The 18,880-nt window shown below is 38.8% G+C and overlaps 1 protein-coding gene across 11 annotated transcripts in view; it reads left to right on the top strand.

Moving 5' to 3' along the window:
* Positions 1-18,880, top strand: part of ATG7 (autophagy related 7) — a 158,192-nt gene that overhangs the window by 48,343 nt on the left and 90,969 nt on the right. For all 11 annotated transcript variants that reach the window (XM_072876187.1, XM_072876184.1, XM_072876188.1 and 8 more), the window contains one exon: positions 5,006-5,128. In XM_072876187.1, coding sequence (XP_072732288.1) covers positions 5,006-5,128 — 123 coding nt within the window. The remainder of the gene's footprint in view (positions 1-5,005; positions 5,129-18,880) is intronic.

The raw sequence follows: 18,880 nt of genomic DNA, 5'->3' as shown, positions 1-18,880 counted from the left end.
TCTGCTGGACATGATTAAATAGGAGAAAATTTCCTTTCCACACAGCAACAAATTGGGCACTTATTAAATCTGGAAACATTTTTGAGAATTATTTTGTGCCTATTTGATGTCTAGACCGGCTTAATTCCTGATGACCTGCAGAGTATTCCTGTGTGGTGGTCTGCCATAGGAATTTGAGATGAGTTTTATTTTGCCTCATGCTTTTTTCTTTTTGAGGTATGTTCAGTGGCTACTGAACAAATGTGTGCAAAGTTACATTTATCAGAGGACAGCTGTTACTGCATTTGTGTAGTAAAGGTTAGACATGGGCAAGTTAATGGTGTTTGTCCCTTTTGTGGTATTTATTGTAAAGTTTTAATTGTCTGAATTGGGAAATAAAGTCCCTGAAGGTGACAAAATGTTCTTTCAGTTGCTGCCTATATTAAAAGGATTTCATTTAGAGTATGCTTTCTTTAAGGGTACCACCACTGCTCAGGTAGCCAACTGAGGGATGCTGCCAGGTCCTTCTTTGGCTCCCTGATATGTTGTTCTCCGGGCCATGCGGCTGGAACTTCCATTTTAGAGCTAGTCACCAGATGCTTCTATTCAGCAGGCTGTTCCCATTATAAAAATCAAGTCATTATCAGCAAGTACACTTCTTGATAAAGTTTTTCAGGCTTCTACACGTGCTAATACAAAAAGAATGCTCTGTATTGTTGTACTTTAGGTTTAGATTTTTAAGATACTGTGTCTCTATAGCCAGATTTGTTACCTTAACCTAAATTTGCTGTTGTAGTGCCATGGCAAGTCTAGCAGTGTGACATGATGGAGCTTCTACAGGGGGGAAATAAATTTTTAAATCTTTGCATAACGATAGCAGATTTGGTCATATTAACAGTAATCTTTTCTACCCAACTTAAAAAAAAAAAAAAAGCTATAGTTCACTAGATCCAAAAATAATATACTTTCAACTCATAGTTCTGTGATCTTATTTTATTAATATTAATGTTTTATTAATCCTAGTATTTTAAGAGACACTTAATGGGAGACTTCCTAGTCTCTTCCATGCTAATCACAATACAAAAGGCACTTGGATTTAATAAAATTTCTTCCAGGTGATTCATCCACAACTAATGCTAGACATGGTGGATGCCAGTGTAGTCATGCAGTCTGCTTTGTGTGAGTGCATGAGAATTCATTTATAGCTATGGAAGGGAATATAGAAAGGTTAAGCACATCTCTGAAGTAAACCAGGGCAGTTTATACAGAGCACCCTGGCACACTGAAGTAATGTACTTACTGAGGAAGCAATACCTGGAAATTTTTACTTCAGGCTTGAGTCACAGTTCTTTGGAAATGAGGATCAAGGCACAGTTAGCTGAGTAACAAAATCAACCAGATTTAAAGGCTATTTGATAGACTTCTTGTCTATAGTAAGGCTGCGCTCGTTCCCTGCTTTGTTCATAATATTTGCATATCCCAAGGTAGTATACATCTTTTAGCAATTTTTACCTCTGGGAAGAGACCAAAATATTTTATTGTTGTTGTCCCTGCATTTCTTTGATATGCTGTAATATTTTAGAATAAGGTTACGGTTTCATTGTGTATAAGCTGTATATTGCTTCAACATACCGTGAACTATAATCTGGCCTACATCACTAAAAGGATGTCTCATAAGCTCTGTATTGTGGTTCCAACAAATTAAAGCAATAGCAACACATTTGATAATGCTGATAGCTTTGAGGATTATATATAGGCAGGGCTGTGAACATAATCCAAGTTTATAAGTTGATGTCTGTATACAGTGTTTCACAAAGAGCCAGGTGCAAGAGACTTCTGTACATCTGGTTGGTTTATTAGAATTTTGGAACATAGAATAGTCATTAAATGTATGTATATATCCACAGTGCAATTTCACAATAGATATAATGGATAATATTAAGAGGACACATCTCAGATGGAATGCTGAAGTTGTCCAGTTCTCTGCATTGCATTTTGAAGGGTCAGATGAGTTTGTCTTTGTGTGTTTATCTCAGGAATGAAAAACAACGAGAAAAACCCAAAGAAATGTTCCTAAGCATTTTTTTAATCTCTTTTTTTCTTTCCTTTTTTCTTTTTTAATTTCTAATTATGTTTATGGGTCATTGCACAAATACACAAAAACCCATGTATGGCAAAATAAATCTTTAAAGTATGAAGAACAAGTTATCCAGATTTAGTAAGAGAACATGAAGTGCCGTATTTATTTATTTATTTTAGAAGTATAAAGTGTGGTCAGGAAGGTGCCAAATGTTTGTCATAGTCACCTACGTCTGTCTTCTTCTATAATTGTGTTTCAGTTGTTTCTGTTTGTGTTTTTTTGAAACCTAAGTATGCAGTAGATAATTTTGCTGCTAAATGGACATTTTGCATGAAGATCTCAGTGCAGATCCCAGTCTGTTTTTACTGGTAAACTTACAGTCTGTCAGCTAAATACAAATATATTTTAAAATGAGCTTGAATTCCTGTAGGACTCAATGTAAAAGCTCACTGGACGTGTTTTGCTGAAGAATGCTGTTGGGCTGTGCAAGTTCCCACAGTTTTAAGGTTATTTGAGACCTTTAGGAACAGTTAAACTAGAAAAGACTAACATTGTTGAGAGTAAGTTGTGATTTTGGTTGAGTTAGACAAATTCATAATGAAACAGTTCCCCCCCGCCTTCCCCCTGCATTGGCCAAAGAAGGGTGAATGGCTTCTTTGGGGGTAGGGCGAGCAGGGGTTGTCTGTTCATTTTTAAACCTTGGAATGAAGCTCACTTTGTTGAATCACCTATTTCACAACAGAACAAACTACAGTCCTTCCAGGGTGTTTTTTTCCTTCTTTTCCAGAGGAAATTAATTCCACTGGTTATGGGGAAATTGTCCGTCCAGTAAGAGTGGATATGTTTAAGGAGTACATAAGCTGTACAGATTTCTCTTCCTGCTTCTCTCCCAAAATAAGGGCAGAATATATACAGTGAAAGAAAGCTTGTCCACAGCCCCTGCAACAATGTTCTGTATAAAAGAACATTATGTGTTCTACTTACACTTGTTCTGCAAGAACTATACCAAAATGAGATCAGTTAAAAATGCAGTGCTACAGGCTTGGGGAAGAGTGGCTGGAAAGCTGCCTGGTGGAAAAGGACCTGGGGGTGTTGATCGACAGCCAGCTGAATATAAGCCAGTAGTGTGCCCAGGTGGCCAAGAAGGCCAATGGCATCCTGGCTTGTATCAGGAATAGCGTGGCCAGCAGGACTAGGGCAGCGATCGTGCCCCTGTACTCGGCACTGGTGAGGCTGCACCTCGAATGCTGTGTTCAGTGTTGGGTCCATCGCTACAAGAGAGACATTGAGGGTCTGGAGCGTGTCCAGAGAAGGGCAACGGAGCTGGGGAAGGGTCTGGAGCACAAGGCTGATGAGGAGCAGCTGAGGGAACTGGGGTTGTTCAGCCTGGAGAAAAGGAGGCTGAGGGGAGACCTTATTGCCCTCTACAGCTGCCTGAAAGGAGGGTGTAGAGAGGTGGGGGTTGGTCTCTTCTCCCAGGTAACAAGTGATAGGACAAGAGGAACTGGCCTCAAGTTGTGCCAGGGGAGGTTTAGATGGGATATTAGGAAATTTTACTTCACTGAAAGGGTTGTCAAGCATTGGAAGAGGCTGCCCAGGGAAGTGGTTGAGTTGCCATCCCTGGAGGTATTTAAAAGACGTGTAGATGTGGGGCTTAGGGACATGGTGTAGTGGTGGACTTGGCAGCAGTGCTAGGTAAATGGTTGGACTTGATGATCTTAAAGGTCTTTTCCAACCTAAACGATTCTATGATTCTTTCTGTCCTTCACTCTTGAACTGATGCTGATTTATCTGAGGATGATGATTGAGATGAAGATGTAAGTGTTGAGAAGGGCAACGATAACTTTCACAGGAAAAGGTTTTTGACAGGCATTCAGTTTCACAGATTAAGCCATTCCATGGACTCTTCTGAAAAGCTTGCATCTTCTCTATATGGGGTGATACTGATGGTCCTTCCCCTGCCTCTCTATCGATGTTATATATACTGCTCCTTTGTATTAAAATATTGTGTGTTTCTGAAGTCCCTGCATGCATCCTGCTCTGCTACATGAATTTCTGTAGGAAAAGTTGCCTTGCAGTTTGTCAAGCTCAGCTGCTTCATCTGTGAGACTGACGACAGCAGAGCAGGGTATTGAATGATCAGTGATAGAACTCAGAACAGAAATAGGAAAACAATGGATACTGGGATTGCTCTGTCATCAGTTCCTTCCATTTTCTTGCTACCTGCGTTCACAAAACTTGTAGAATCATGTTCATCTTTGACATTTATCTTTTCTTTCCTCAATCCCCATCATACTTGATTGAAATCAGCCTGCCAAATAGTTATTTAAGCTAAAGCTGCCTGAAAATTCTTCATGGTCGGGGGTTTGAGAGGAGCATAGGCTAAAACCTTCCTCACAATTCGTGTAGGAGTCTATGAGATTCTCAAAATAAAAGATAAACTGGGAAAATTAGAGTGGAAAAATAGAGAGTGCTTAAGATACAATAGTCTCAGAACCATGAATCTCTGGAGATTAGGAGGATGTTGGACTTGGACACTGACTCAGAGAGTTTTTCAGTCTGTCCCAGCATGGTTCTTTCCCTTAACTGATACATTGGAACAGTCTTTTACTGTGTTTTGTGTAACTTAAGTGCTCCTTTCATGACTTTGCAGCAAAGTTTTTCTTCTTGCCATATCATCTGTCTTGTTATAAGCTTAAAAATATGTTTAAACCAGGAAATTTTAAACCTCACTTCTCTTCCCTCTTACTTCCACCTTTCCCCACTTTAGAAATTGAGTTGGGAGAAATGATTGTTCTTGTCTCTGTAATTTTTACCTGTTTACAAAATACAGTAATTTTCTGAGTGTTCAGAAAGATTGTACTTCTATTTTGTGAGCAAAATATGATGATGAATCACATTATGGGCATCTTATTTGAAATCCTTTTCTGTTTGTTTATTTGACAGGTCCTCGACCAGTATGAACGAGAAGGGTTTAATTTCCTAGCTAAAGTTTTTAATTCTTCACATTCCTTCTTAGAAGACTTGACAGGTCTAACTTTATTACACCAGGAGACACAGGCTGCAGAGGTAAGCAAATACACGTTGGATGTTAAGAATAAACAGGTGGCAGTAAAGGGTGCTTGGTTTTATGTTCAGCTGTATAACCATGTGATTACATGAATCGCTGATAGAATCGAGCAGTGGTATTTGATTTACAGGATGATTTACACAAGCCACATGCATATTCCATCCAGTGAGATAAGATGTGTCCTCTTAATGTTATAGAATAAGAAATATTGTTGGATGTGAGAGATCATTCTTTTTTAAGAATAGATGATGGGATGCATGGTGACAGCCAGTTAGAAATGTGTAGCCCTATTATTATTCATTTTATTGTTGTCACATTTTGTGAAATTACAGAAATGTTTTAAGTGACAGTTGTTGCTTGACAGTTCTGAATTTACATCGGGAAAGTTCCTGTCTGTTGTCTTCTAGGGTGCGTTTCACTGGCAGCGTAAACTGCAGTTTGTGCAAGCATTACAAGTCCTGTATACAACTACTGATAATGGGTAGCCGTGGTAGCACAGAGCCCAGTATGGGCTAACGACCACAGTATTTACACCGGTTCCTAGGTAGGTTAGGCATTCTCTTAAATTAATCGTCACTTTTTGTATCTGAGTTTTCAAGTATTGCTTTTAAAGAAAACAAGTGACTTGTGTAAGGAAATCAATTATAATTTTAGGTCAATCTAAAATGCAATTATACTGCTTGATGGATTATAGTATGGGGAAAGCAATGCTATTTATTTGTCTAGTGACAGAAGTTGTAATGTGGAATGAAATTTGGGTATGCTTTGTTCTCATGGGAGATAACCCTGTCTAAACAAGTTGCGATATTGAGTTTGTCCCATAAAAAATGAAATAGGTATCTTAGTATTGTATTTTAATAATGATTTGTAATCCTTACTCTGTCTGCAAATGTCTATACTGTTCTACATCTATAATTTAATTTTGGTGTAGTCGTATCACATGGATGTTTCCAAAGTTGGCTTTGAGAAGTGATTATTCAGTTACTGTAGCCTGTGTAAATGGTATAGCTGTTTTTTCAGCTGGAAGTGTCTCAACAGTGTTGCTTTATAAGGTTTGTGGGGATAATGATGACTTGGCTCTCTGTTTCATGTTTTAACCTTTTAAAATAATTGGAGCAGATGCTGGAGACATTAAACCGTGAAATACCTGATGCATTCTTAAATCAGTCTGGTGATACCTAGAAAACATTTAAATATATATACGAGAGGGATCCAACAAAGGAAAACAAATACCCTTTAACAGGTGCTACTGATTAGCAGTAAGAGTGGTCGTAGTCTGATTGCCATACATGACTTTTAGGCTGCTAAGAAATGTCGTCTGCTAATGACAGCATTAAAAACAGCCACAATTGTCCCAGATAGTAATCTATTATTTTGCAGATATTAATTAATAAATTTCTTTTGCAGCTTCAGAATGTATACAGGTGTGTGTTTATAAAGTTTTAGATATTCTTTACAAAGTGGAGAGTCTGGTGTGAGTTTATTGCAACTTACTGAAGTTCAAAGTTTAACATAAAAAATGGAATTAGTGTGCTTTCAAAAAACTTTGGGTTCAACAGTGAGGTTTATGCAGTGAAAGCATTGCTCATAGGTGGAAAAACTGAAGTACAAAATATTTGCAAAGCTAATGCATTCAAATGAGCCCAACTACCATAGAACCAGCGACTTTTCTTGATTGTTTCCCTGTAGCATCGCTGTATTTTTGTAAAAACTCATCTGTTTTATCAGGGTTAACTATTTTGATGGTCTGGGTAAAGTTTGTATTTATGAACAGTAAGGTCCAACAGGCAGATTATTTGCAGACTCTGGAGCATGCTTGCTTTCTTTGGATTAAAGGACCTATTCTTTTGTTACATTTTGCCGCTGTTGACTCAGAAAAATAGAGGTGGTTTTGCTGTCCTCCACTACTCCCTTAGTACATAATCTGGGGCAGTTTTAAAAATTTTTAGGCGCAAAAGAGAGTGCTTTTTAGTATATTTTCTGTTTAATTATTCTTGTATTTTGAGCTCGTTTTTTGCTCGTGCAATTTATAAATTTATATTTATAAATTTATAAATTTATATTTTTATAAATTTATAAAAATTTAATAAATTTATAAATTTATATTTTATAAATATAATATAAATTTATATTTATATTATAAATTTATAAATTTATATTATTTATATTTTAAATTGCTCGTGCAATTTATATTGCTGATTTTGAAGACCGCAAAATGGCTTTTCAGGTTTCTGGCTACTTTTGAGCTGCTGTTGGCAGAATGTATTCTCTAAAATGGACGCATTAGATTTGTTAAGATCAGTGCTTTTTAGGTTGATTTAAGATATTCTTGATACATGGCATTCTAAAAACTGCACCAAAGTAGTGAGAGAGGTTTCATAAGACATGTATGGCCTATTTTGGTAATGAGAATATTTGATTGTTCTCTTGAGAAGTTACTTGCCTTTCTGCGCTCAAACTCTTCAAAGAGATTTTGTAGATGATCGTTGGGTTTGGAGACCATAAAAATGGCTTCTAGTAACTGAACATTTTTCTTTCCTCCTATCTAGTAAAGTTTGACCAGTGCCATTGCTCCACTGTAATGTAAATAGACTTGTAAAGTTACATGTTATCCAACCTTAAATTTACTGCAGTGACGTCATGATTGTGTTGTAATTCCATATATAAAATCATTGATATTAGGCTAATAAACTTGCATCTGATAGGGAAACTACTCAATCTTGTTCTTTTTTTAAACGGATCGCTCTTAAAATGTTGATTCATTAAGAGCATTTAATTGAATGTTGTGCTTGGAGTGTTTTGTTGTGGCCCAAAGAACTGGAGGTTTTGTCATGCTGGTCTTATGCTTCAGCATATTGCATCTTAAGTTAAACCACACCCTTAACCTTTTTCTTTTTTTTTTAAATTCACGTAACAAATGCTTAGCTGCTTTCATGATGTGTGTATATAAGTGCTTTAATGATTTAAATACTAAACTAATTTTTTAAAAAATGCTTCTAAGTTTTGAGTTGCTTAAAAGAGATGCGGGATAAGTCATGCATGTTCTGTAAGAGTGGCCGACTAGGTTAAATAGAACGTTTTTGGATGGCCTTAAGTTTCCATGAAAACCTTACCTCCCTACATGCTTAGCACAGACTGCGTGTGCCTGAATTAAAGCCATAAAGTTTGCCTGAATTAAAGCCATAAAGTTTGCAGTAAGATACGGAAGACTTTACTAAATATCTTTTTAACTTGCATTGTTCAATTTCTTATTCCAGTGCTGTGCTGTTGACCTAAGTATTAATACCATCTTGACATATTTTTTAAAATGACTGATAAGAATTTAATCATAATTCAATGTGTAACCAGAGTAGGAATCATAACACAGATTTAGTTAGTGGTTCAAATTTGATACTAATTGCAGGGGTTTTAGTCAATAGAACACCTATTTCTTTAACATGAGATGCATCAGGAAATTATAAATGTTCTACATGACTTCCTTAGCATGACAATTTACTCAGTAAATAATACAATTCGCAAATGTTTCTATTCTGTTTTGAAATGACAGTAAATTTCAGGCATCTGCTTTTTCCACATCTGGCTTTAATTTAGGTTCTGTGAAACATTTTTTGTGTTTTTAATACCAGTTAGATATTTACATGCAGCTTCAACAAGAGACTCTAATGACACGCTTGGCTTTGAAGGCCAACAGAAGCTGTGGGAAACTCCTACATCAGCACTTAGACCTTGTTTCCAATGGATACAGTTCACTTTGGGAGCTGCCCAGGCTCACGTAAAAATTGCACTTCTGTTTTCCGATCACTCTGTCTCCTTACTCTTAACCTGAACTTTCTAACGTGATGCTTGTTCAATGTGTAATCAACTTTAATAGCTGGGTTTAAAATAGGGAAAGCCTATGCATCTCTTGAATTACTCATCAAAAACTAGATGCATTGATTTGGAGACAGATCAACCAACAAACTGAATGACTTCCAGTTCAGAACTTGGCTAGGCTGCCCAATGATGGTTGTGTATCACAGTGCATCTCTAAAACCAGCTGGTTTGCTTGCCACATACGCCAGACTTAACCCTGCAAAGTATATTGGGTTTTGCTGGTGTGGAGAGCTCTTTGTATTTAATGTAGTCTAAAATTATAGTTTCCCTGTTCTGCACTCGACTACTCTGTGTTGAAGATTAATTTTTACTGATGTGCCACACTTCCGGAAGTAAAAACTGACATATTAATAAAACACATAGTCAGGATTATTCCATAGTTGTGGAAGAACCATCCCCTTTTGTAAGATTTTCTAAGAAACTTATTTCTTTAAGGGGACTCATTGTATTGTTGCCCTTTTTCTCAGAAACAACTGCCACTGTTCTTCAAGGTCCAATTAAGCAAAGTAACCAGGCTTGTCCTTACTTGAATGTATGTAAGTGCTCTTGAAATCATTGAGCGTGAAGCATCTATTGAAATGTATTGATAGAAGGAGCGATAATAGTGGTAAAGTGAAATTTTTGCATGAATTCACTGTAGTATGTGTAGTTGAATTTCTATACAAGACTTTTTCAGCTATATCCATTTTCAGAAGTAGAGAAACTTAATTTCTCTCTGTTCTTAATAAGACCCAAGTATAAATATACTTTCTTACTTTGGATTTCAATTCCTAAATTACTTGGATGCTTTAGGAAACTTTACTATACTTTCTGCTTTCATCAGGATGAAAGAAAATCATAGAATCATAGAATGGTTTAGGCTGGAAGGGACCTTAAAGATCATCTGGTTCCAACCCCCCTGCCATGGGCAGGGACACCTTCTACTAGGCCAGGTTGCTCAAAGCCCCATCCAACCTGGCCTTGAACACTTCCAGGGATGGGGCATCCACAGCTTCTCTGGGAAACCTGGCCCAGTGCCTCACCACTCTCATTGTAAAAAAATGTCTTCCTTATGTCCAATCAAACCTACCCTCTTTCAGTTTAAAGCCACTACCTCTTGTCCGATCACTCTGTGCCCTTGTAAAAAGCCCCTCTCCAGCTTTCTTGTAGGCCCCCTTCAGGTACTGGCAGGCTGCTATAAGGTCTCCCAGAGCCTTCTCTCCTCCAGGCTGAACAACCCCAACTCTCTCGGCCTGTCTTCATAGGAGAGGTGCTCCAGCCCTCTGATCATCTTCATGGCCCTTCTCTGGACGCACTCCAACAGGTCCATGTCCTTCTTACGTTGGGGGCCCCAGAGCTGAACGCAGTACTCCAGGTGGGGTCTCACGAGAGCAGAGTAGAGGGCAAGAATCACCTCCCTCGACCTGCTGGTCATGCTTCTTTTGATACAGCCCAGGATACGGTTGGCCGCCTGTGAGTGCACATTGCTGGGTCATATTGAGCTTCTCATCATTCAGCCAACACCCGCAAGTCCTTCTCCTCAGGGCTTCTCTCAATCCATTCTTCACCCAGCCTGTATTGTGCTTGGGATTGCCCCGAACCCATGTGCAGGACCTTGCACTTGGCCTTGTTGAACTTCATGAGTTTTGCACGGGCCCACCTCTCAAGCCTGCCATGGACCCTCTGGATAGCATCCCTTTCCTCCAGCGTGTCAACCGCACCACACAGGTTGGTATCGTTGGCAAACTTGCTGAGGATGCATTCAATACCACTGTCCATGTTGCCAACAAAGATGTTAAACAGCGCCGGTCCCAATACCGACCCCGAGGAACGCTACTCGTCACTGGTCTCCACTTGGACATCGAGCCGTTGACTGCAACTCTTTGAGTGCGACCATGCAACCAATTCTGTATCCACCGAGTGGTCCATCTGTCAAATCCATGTCTCTCCAATTTAGAGACAAGGATGTCATGCTGGACAGTGTCAAATGCTTTGCACAAGTCTAGGTAGATGATGTCAGTTGCTCTTCCCTTATCCACCAATGCTGCAACCCTATCGTAGAAGGCCGCCAAATTTGTTAGGCACAGTTTGCCTTTAGTGAAGCCATGTTGTCTGTCACCAATCACCTCCTTATTTTCCATGTGCCTTAGCATAGTTTCCAGGAGGATTTGCTCCGTGATCCTGCCAGACACAGAGGTGAGACTGACTGGCCCTGTAGTTCCCTGGGTCTTCCTTTTTTCCCTTTTTAAAAATGGAGGTTATGTTTCCCCTTTTCCAGTCAGTGGGAACTTCACCAGACTGCCACAACTTCTCAAATATCATGGATAGTGGCTTAGCAACTTCATCTGCCAGTTCCCTCAGGACCCATGGATGCATCTCATCAGATCCCACGGACTTGGGCACCTTCAGGTTCCTTAGATGGTCTCGAACCTGACCTTCTCCTGCAGTGGGCGGTTCTGCATTCTCCCAGTCCCTGCCTTTGCCTTCTGCGACTTGGGCGGTGTGGCTTGAGCACTTGCCGGTGAAGACTGAGGCAAAAAAGTCATTGAGTACCTCAGCCTTCTCTATATCCCAGGTAACCAGGTCTCCCGTTTCCTTCTGGAGAGGGCCCACATTTTCCCTAGTCTTCCCTTCATCACCAACATACCTATAGAAGCTTTTCTTGTTGCCCTTGATGTCCCTGGCGAGATTTAATTCTATCAGGGCTTTAGCTTTCCTAACCTGATCCCTGACTGCTCAGACAATTTCTCTGTATTCCTCCCAGGCTACCTGTCCTTGCTTCCACCCTCTGTAGGCTTCCTTTTCGTGTTTGAGTTTGTCCAGGAGCTCCTTGTTCATCCATGCAGGCCTCCTGGAGTTTTTGCCTGACTTCCTCTTTGCTGGGATGCATCGCTCCCGAGCTTGGAGGAGGTGATCACTGAATATTAACCAGCTTTCTTGGGCCCCTCTTCCCTCCAGGGCTTTATCCCATGATACTCTACCAAGCAGATCCCTGAAGAGGCCAAAGTCTGCTCTCCTGAAGTCCAGGGTAGTGAGCTTGTTGCGTGCTCTCCTCGGTGCCCTAAGGATCTTGAACTCCACCATTTCATGGTCACTGCAGCCAAGGCTGCCCTTGAGCTTCACATTCCCCACCAGCCCCTCCTTGTTGGTGAGAAGAAGGTCCAGCATAGCACCTCTCCTCGTTGGCTCCTCTATCACTTGGAGAAGGAAGTTATCATCAACACATTCCAGGAACCTCCTGGATTGCTTATGCCCCCCTGTGTTGTCCCTCCAACAGATATCGGGGTGGTTGAAGTCCTCCGTGAGGGCCAGGGCTTGTGAACGTGAGGCTGCTCCTATCTGTCTATAGAGGGCCTTAACCACTCGGTCTTCCTGGTTGGGTGGCCTGCAGCAGACCCGCACTATAACGTCACCTGTCCCTGCCCTCCCTTTAATCCTGACCCATAAGCTCCCGGCTGGCTCCTCACCCATCCCCAGGCAGAGCTCCATGCACTCCAGCTGGTCACTGACATAGAGGGTGACACCCCCTCCTTGTCTCCCTTGCCTGTCCTTCCTGAAGAGCCTGTAACCTTCTATTCCAACACTCCAGTCATAGGAGCCATCCTACCACGTCTCACCGATGCCAGTAAGATCATAGCCCTGCAGGTGTGCACACGTCTCTAACTCCTCTTGTTTATTTCCCATGCTACGTGCATTTGCATAGAGGCATTTAAGTTGGGCATTTAATCATAAAATACATAAAAGAAATAAAATTTTCACTTTGTTTTACGACCGATTAAAATGCAAGAAGTGGTAGAACTCTGGCAACCTAAGAGGATCATAAAGAATTTTGGAAGAAATCAAATCCAGACCAGAGTTCATATTTCTGAATGTGATTATAAAGGTCAGATATTGGTTCCAGCAAGTCATGATGTCTATGTTATTTTACTTCAGTAATTTTGTACTTGAGGTTTTTTGTCTCTTACAACGTGATCCATAGTATCTATAGTTTCTATGACAAGTTCTTGTGGTCAGTGAATGAACCCTGTTTGGTATTTGCAAAATCCCCTTGCTGTGCTGCTTTACTGTATCCCAAACAATGCAGACTAGAACTCTTATCCTTTAGAAGGGTGGGATTAATTTAAAAAAAAATCACGCTAGTAAAATACTTGGAGCTCTTTGAATAGGAGAAAATATAGAAAACCCTTTTTTAATCCTGATTCTGGATTTATTTGAAGTTTGTGCCTGACCATTTTTTCTTGGGGAACAGGGCTTAGTTGTATAATAGGCAGCTGGTATTAAAAGTGAACTTTGTGCTTATCCAAATTTGGAAGAAAATTCAGAATTTCTGATGTGCTTTGCTATTAGAAACATTCTGCTTTTTTCTGATTCTGCATTATATTATGCAACGTATTTGATGCTGAAACAATAACATATGAATAGCCAAAAAAAACCCCCAAACAAAACAGAAAAACCCAACTTCAACATATTATAATAGTAAGTTCTGTAACTTAACAATTTTTTTTCTGCTAACCAAGCCGTATTCAGAATTGAATTTTACTTGATGTTATGAAAATTTCCTACAAGAAACAGTACTGATGGGTAGCCCAAAATTAATATTTGAGACTTTTCTGTGTCTGAGTTTTTGTTTTCCTTCATGTTTTTAATCTGCTGCATTTCAGGAAAAATTCACTTTGACAGATTCAGGCCTGCCTTTGAATCTCTTTCTTAAGAGATTAAGAGATTAATCTGTTTTCTTTCAAGAGGTGAGGTTTTTTTTTCTTTTTGAGTTTTTTCATGATGTCAATTAGTGTCATCATTTTTCTTCATTCATCAAGCAGTATTTCCCAGATCTTCAAATAATGGTAAATATTTCTGCAAAAAAATTCCTGTTGAACACAGTCTGAATGAAAAATGAGTCTCGGTTACGGTAGATTTAAAATGTATGTAAATTTCCAATGCATTCTGGTTATTATGCTTTGCTATTACATGCCTAAAATAGATTTAGTAAGTCTGCCGTTCACAGCAATGTTCTGCTGAATCTATGGTATTTCTGCTGTTGAAATTTTGCCAAGGAAAGGTAATTGTTACATCAACACAAAACAGTTCAAACTGCGTTTTATAGCCTTTGAACAAGCCCAAGAATGGTCTTTATGCCCATACCTTCTGCTGCTCTTTGAAGAATTTAGAAGTACCTGTGAAGTGTTTCCTCTCTTTCCTAGCAAAACATGACCTCTTTGTCTTTCCCCTGATAACTTTACTGATAACTTCAATTATTGTTACTAGTAATACTCAAATGTTCTTCCTGGGACTTCCATCAGCAACTGATGTGCACAAATACTCGTGTTTCATGATCTATTTGAGTAAATATATATTTGTCCCTTCAGGACAGGGAGGGTCACGTGCAGTCGTTTTACTTAGTTGAAGCCAAGGGAAAGAAGAGGGGAGGACAGCTGATTGTAGGGTTGTACAGAATGGAAAGACTTCTTCGAGTGTACCATACCACAGGAATGCTTCAGGGAAGATCGCAAGGATGAGAACCTGCCAGTCTTCTGAGCTGAGAGTCCTGTAAGACCAGAGCTTGGAGTGTTATAGTTACAAACACATTTTCATCAGTCAACCCTCGTTAATTTTTGAATTCCAAAGAGAGATTTTAAAAGTGAAGACAGCTGTAGAAATGCAACCCTTATCACTTCTACATTGTCATAAACATCCTATGTGACCTTGTCTCAGAAACATGAAACAACCTTGAAATATTTTTACTAGCAAATTTTGGCTCGTAAATGCTGGTATCCTTCAATAAAAGATGCTACTGATCAGCTGCATAGATTGATAGATTTATTAAACTTGTGTAGTTAGTAGTCAAATTAAATGAAACTCTGCAAATTCAAATGTAAGAATTAATACTTGCGGGCAGAGGTAGAGGAAACAATGACTGTTCAGTGTAAAGAATTTTTTTTTATTTAAGCTGTTGATATCAAGCTGTCTTTTTTTGTTTGAAATTTCAAATATATGGAAAAAAGTTAGACTACAACCACTGAAAGAAATGGAATAATGGCATTTGGGTTAGCAACAGATGGTAATATTTTTTTTCATGTATTAAACTGTGAATTGCTGTCATAGTGCCAAAACACTGATAGAGTTTAAATCTATCTCTATATAAAATTTCACAGTAAATCTTGCATAGCTATAAAATGGAAAGTAGTGCTATGAATAGACTTATAATCTCATCAGTTTTTATGTGAAGGAAAAAGCTATGCAACAAATACCAGTCAGTGCCTCATTTTAGATGAGCTATAAAAAAAAATAGCCTTGTAATATAGCACCTTTCCAGGTGCTATGAAACTGCTGTAGCATTAATATTTAGTCTATGTTCTTCATAATGCCTGTGCAGCTTTTGAGTACTGGCTTGTGTAGATAATAATTCCGGATTGCTTGTCCTCTTTATAAGCAGTATTGATCAGGTTGGTACTGTTCAATATCAGATGTTCTCTATCAAGAGGACTCAAAGTGTCTGTGCTTTCTGATGTTTCCTGTTTTAACAATAACAGCACCTCAAGTACAGTTGCAAAGGTACACTGGTTTTCTTTTTTATCAATTATTTTAATTGCTCTCATTAGATCAGTATCTAAATGAGGAGTATTTGAACTGATGAAGTAATGCTTCAATTTGTGCCATGATAGTAAATTATATTAAATTGCACTTTATTTAAGATTTTAGAATATTTTTAGTTAACGATGAGCATAGCACCCAAAATTTTGAAGTGAACTGCTATACTGAAGCTGTAGAATCTGAAAAATTGATTTGTTGATGTCTTCAGAAACTAACCGTGCCTCTAAGAAACTTAGTACACTTATTTACATATTTTACTACTGTCTTCCATAAGGCAGAAGACATACCCCCAGTTTTCACATGTAATGATCCATCACAATGAATTAGCATTAATGTGACTGAAGAGGTTCAATATTCTGGCATAATTTCTTCGCCAGTGTGTGACATTACAAGGTGAAGTTGTTACAAATGACTTCTCTAACTGAAATGGCTAATGTAGCGAGTAGGGACTCGGTACTTCTAAAGCATCTCCACAATCTAGGCGTGCCCTCCTATGGCACTGAGGACTTCAGCGATTTGAAGCCTGTGAAGGATTCATAAAAATTATTAACAACAATTATTAAGCAGTTAATGAGAAAGCAGCGGGGACCCAACTGTCAGATGTGGTAGGGGAGGACTGAAAGAAGAGTGGTTTCTTGAGGTTAACGAGAGATGGGGCATGAAGCATGTGCGAATGCAGCACAACTCGATCACCATGTTAAATATGTCCTATCCCTCCTTTTTTTTTTCCTGCTTTGGACAGTAAGTGCATTTTTCCCTGTGTAACAAAGGTAAAACTTTTTCTCCAGGAACATTCCCACCCTTCTGATACTTGACTGAGACAGAACTGCTGCACATATCTATTGCATAATGTAATTTTTATTATATTATTAATAATATAATATATTACGTTATTGTATAATTTTCCATATTTCCATTTCACCTGCCCTGTATATAGGTAAGGAAATACTATCTTGAGTGTTTTGGCTGCTGCATCAGCAGGAATAGACACAAAAATCTACTAATGCAGGCACAAAATGTAATCCTATATGATCTAAAGGTAAAGAAAGGTGATCAAAGGAGTTAAAAAATCAACTAGGTTGCCCGTGGAGATAGAGTTTTGCAAAGTGCTTTTCCTACATCTCCCTAGTGGTTATCCAGAGTTTTAAGGTAAAGCAGCGCTGAACAGTTGTGCCTAAAAACTGATATGAAATCACTGAAGTGGTGTATCACTTCAAAACAGTAGAGTTACGAACATGAATTTCCTATAAATTCTAATTTTCTAGGAGTCTCACACCTTGAAGTTTGTGGGGAGTTACACACTGAGATCCTAAAATCTTTCTTTATAATTGGATGCAAATGTTTTTGGCTTGTAGTCTGTTCTCTCCTTGTACTCTATTTCAGCTTCTCTCTGTCTAGAAGAGGACTAGTGCTTTACAACACTAACCATGTGTTTGAGAGAGATATTTGTTACCTGGCTAGTGAAAGCCACTGATAACTTTAAACCTGTATTAAATTTAATACTTAAGCTTCTTATATTGCTTAAACTGGTAAAATAACTTCTCCATGTTCTCAGCTATGCACTTCAGCACTCAGGTTGCAGTAGTCTGTTGCTAAGAAGTTAAAATGAGTGCTGCTCATGACGTTTATTTAATACAGGATCAAAGTTTATAGTAGGGGAAAAAAGTATCAAAAATGTGGTAACAGACAGTAACAGTAAGAATAATAGTGTGAAAGTCTACCTCTCACTCTTTCATTACTACGGGTATACAGAAGAGAGTACCCTGATATATGCAGAAGAAGAGGTCATAATATATATTGTAATTTGTCAACATTATTCTACAGTATTTGTATGTATTTATATTATCCTAGTATTGAGCTGTCCAGCTGCCTTGACATAGAAAACGCTTTACATATTTTGGGTCTGTTATATTTAAATGTTCACTCAGACCTGTCTTCCCATCACCTGCCTTGGTTATCCCTCTGCATCTGGCTGAAAGAGAATATTTTAGCTGGTTCAAAAGGCCTTTGAACAGTGCTGCTGTCCAATCCTCCCATCCCTGTTACGTTAAATCAAGATACCATATATTTCTCTTTTGAATACCGTGATAATATTTGGTATTTTCGATATATTTGGGATTTCCATGGCTCCAAGGGTTTAGCCAACAGCAAGCTGATAAAAGTGTACAGAAGGTACTAGATCTACTCCTTTCATGTCCTTTGCAAAGATTCAGATAGCCCCTGATTCCTGTCAGGGCCTGTTTTGCAAGGTGAATAAGCAAGACCTGACTGTAATCCTGATAAGATTTAATGAAATTAAATGCCACTGAAGTCACACTGTTTAGTGAAGACAGTAACAATAACTTATAGATAAAAATAAAAATCTTGTCAGAGTACTCTGCGTCTTGTGTAATTGGGTTTAAAAATCCCTGGAGTAAACTTTTGGGGAATAACTTTCAAACATTTTGGTAATCCGCACTGTTTAGAGGTTCATTTTATGGTTCTATCATAAAAAAGTAATTGTGTAACTGTGATTGGGTTCTGATTTTCTCTGTAACTGCAGCACTACCTATTGGTATGGGATAAACAAAAGGAGAATTATCAAGTGGTTATGATCTTGTTCCTGTAGAAAGAATGTCTTAATGTGTCCCTCTGCTCTCAGCTTCTTTGGCTGATGCTCCAAATACTAGTGTTACTGAAATAGGGCATATTTATACCTACAAATAAAAAAGCAATGAGACATAAGCTTCTTAAAATTCAAGTTGTGTAAAGGGGAGGGCAGGGAAGGTTAAGGCCGCTTAATGGTGAACCTCTCTGCCCCAAAAATTCTTCTGAATCTTCTTGCACTTCCCCTTTGTGGGAATAGAGATTATGAAATTGTCAGCTGTCCCTGTTCCCTTTTGCACAAAGTGTATCAAAAAGTTTCCCGGTGGTCTTCACATTTGAGACCCAGCCAAATGATACATCTAGATGCATCACACCTTACAATGACTACGTGCTCTTAAAAGTTACTGTGTATTTGAACTCTTTTTTTCTGCTGACCTAACTCTTGATGTCTTGCTATAAGGAAGCCCAGAAGAACTGTATCAGTTCGAGTAATAACAGGAAAAACAATGTGCATAATTCCCGAAGTAACCTCAGAAAACTGTAGCTGTCTTAAGAATGCAGTTCCGTTACTGGAATTCTAGCGAAGACGGGATAGTCAGTAAGCAAGAAACTGAAGTTCATGAATTAATGCTTAAATTGCTGAGAGGGAGCAAGTGCATACCTGGAGATGAAACCATGATCCTCTTGGTGCAGGGCTTTCAGCCTCCTTTCTTTCCCTTCCC

Source organism: Ciconia boyciana, chromosome 11 (genome assembly GCF_034638445.1).
Source record: "Ciconia boyciana chromosome 11, ASM3463844v1, whole genome shotgun sequence".
Lineage (NCBI taxonomy): Eukaryota > Metazoa > Chordata > Aves > Ciconiiformes > Ciconiidae > Ciconia > Ciconia boyciana.
Note: the sequence above shows the minus strand (reverse complement) of the source record. Positions and strands in the feature narration are given on the sequence as shown.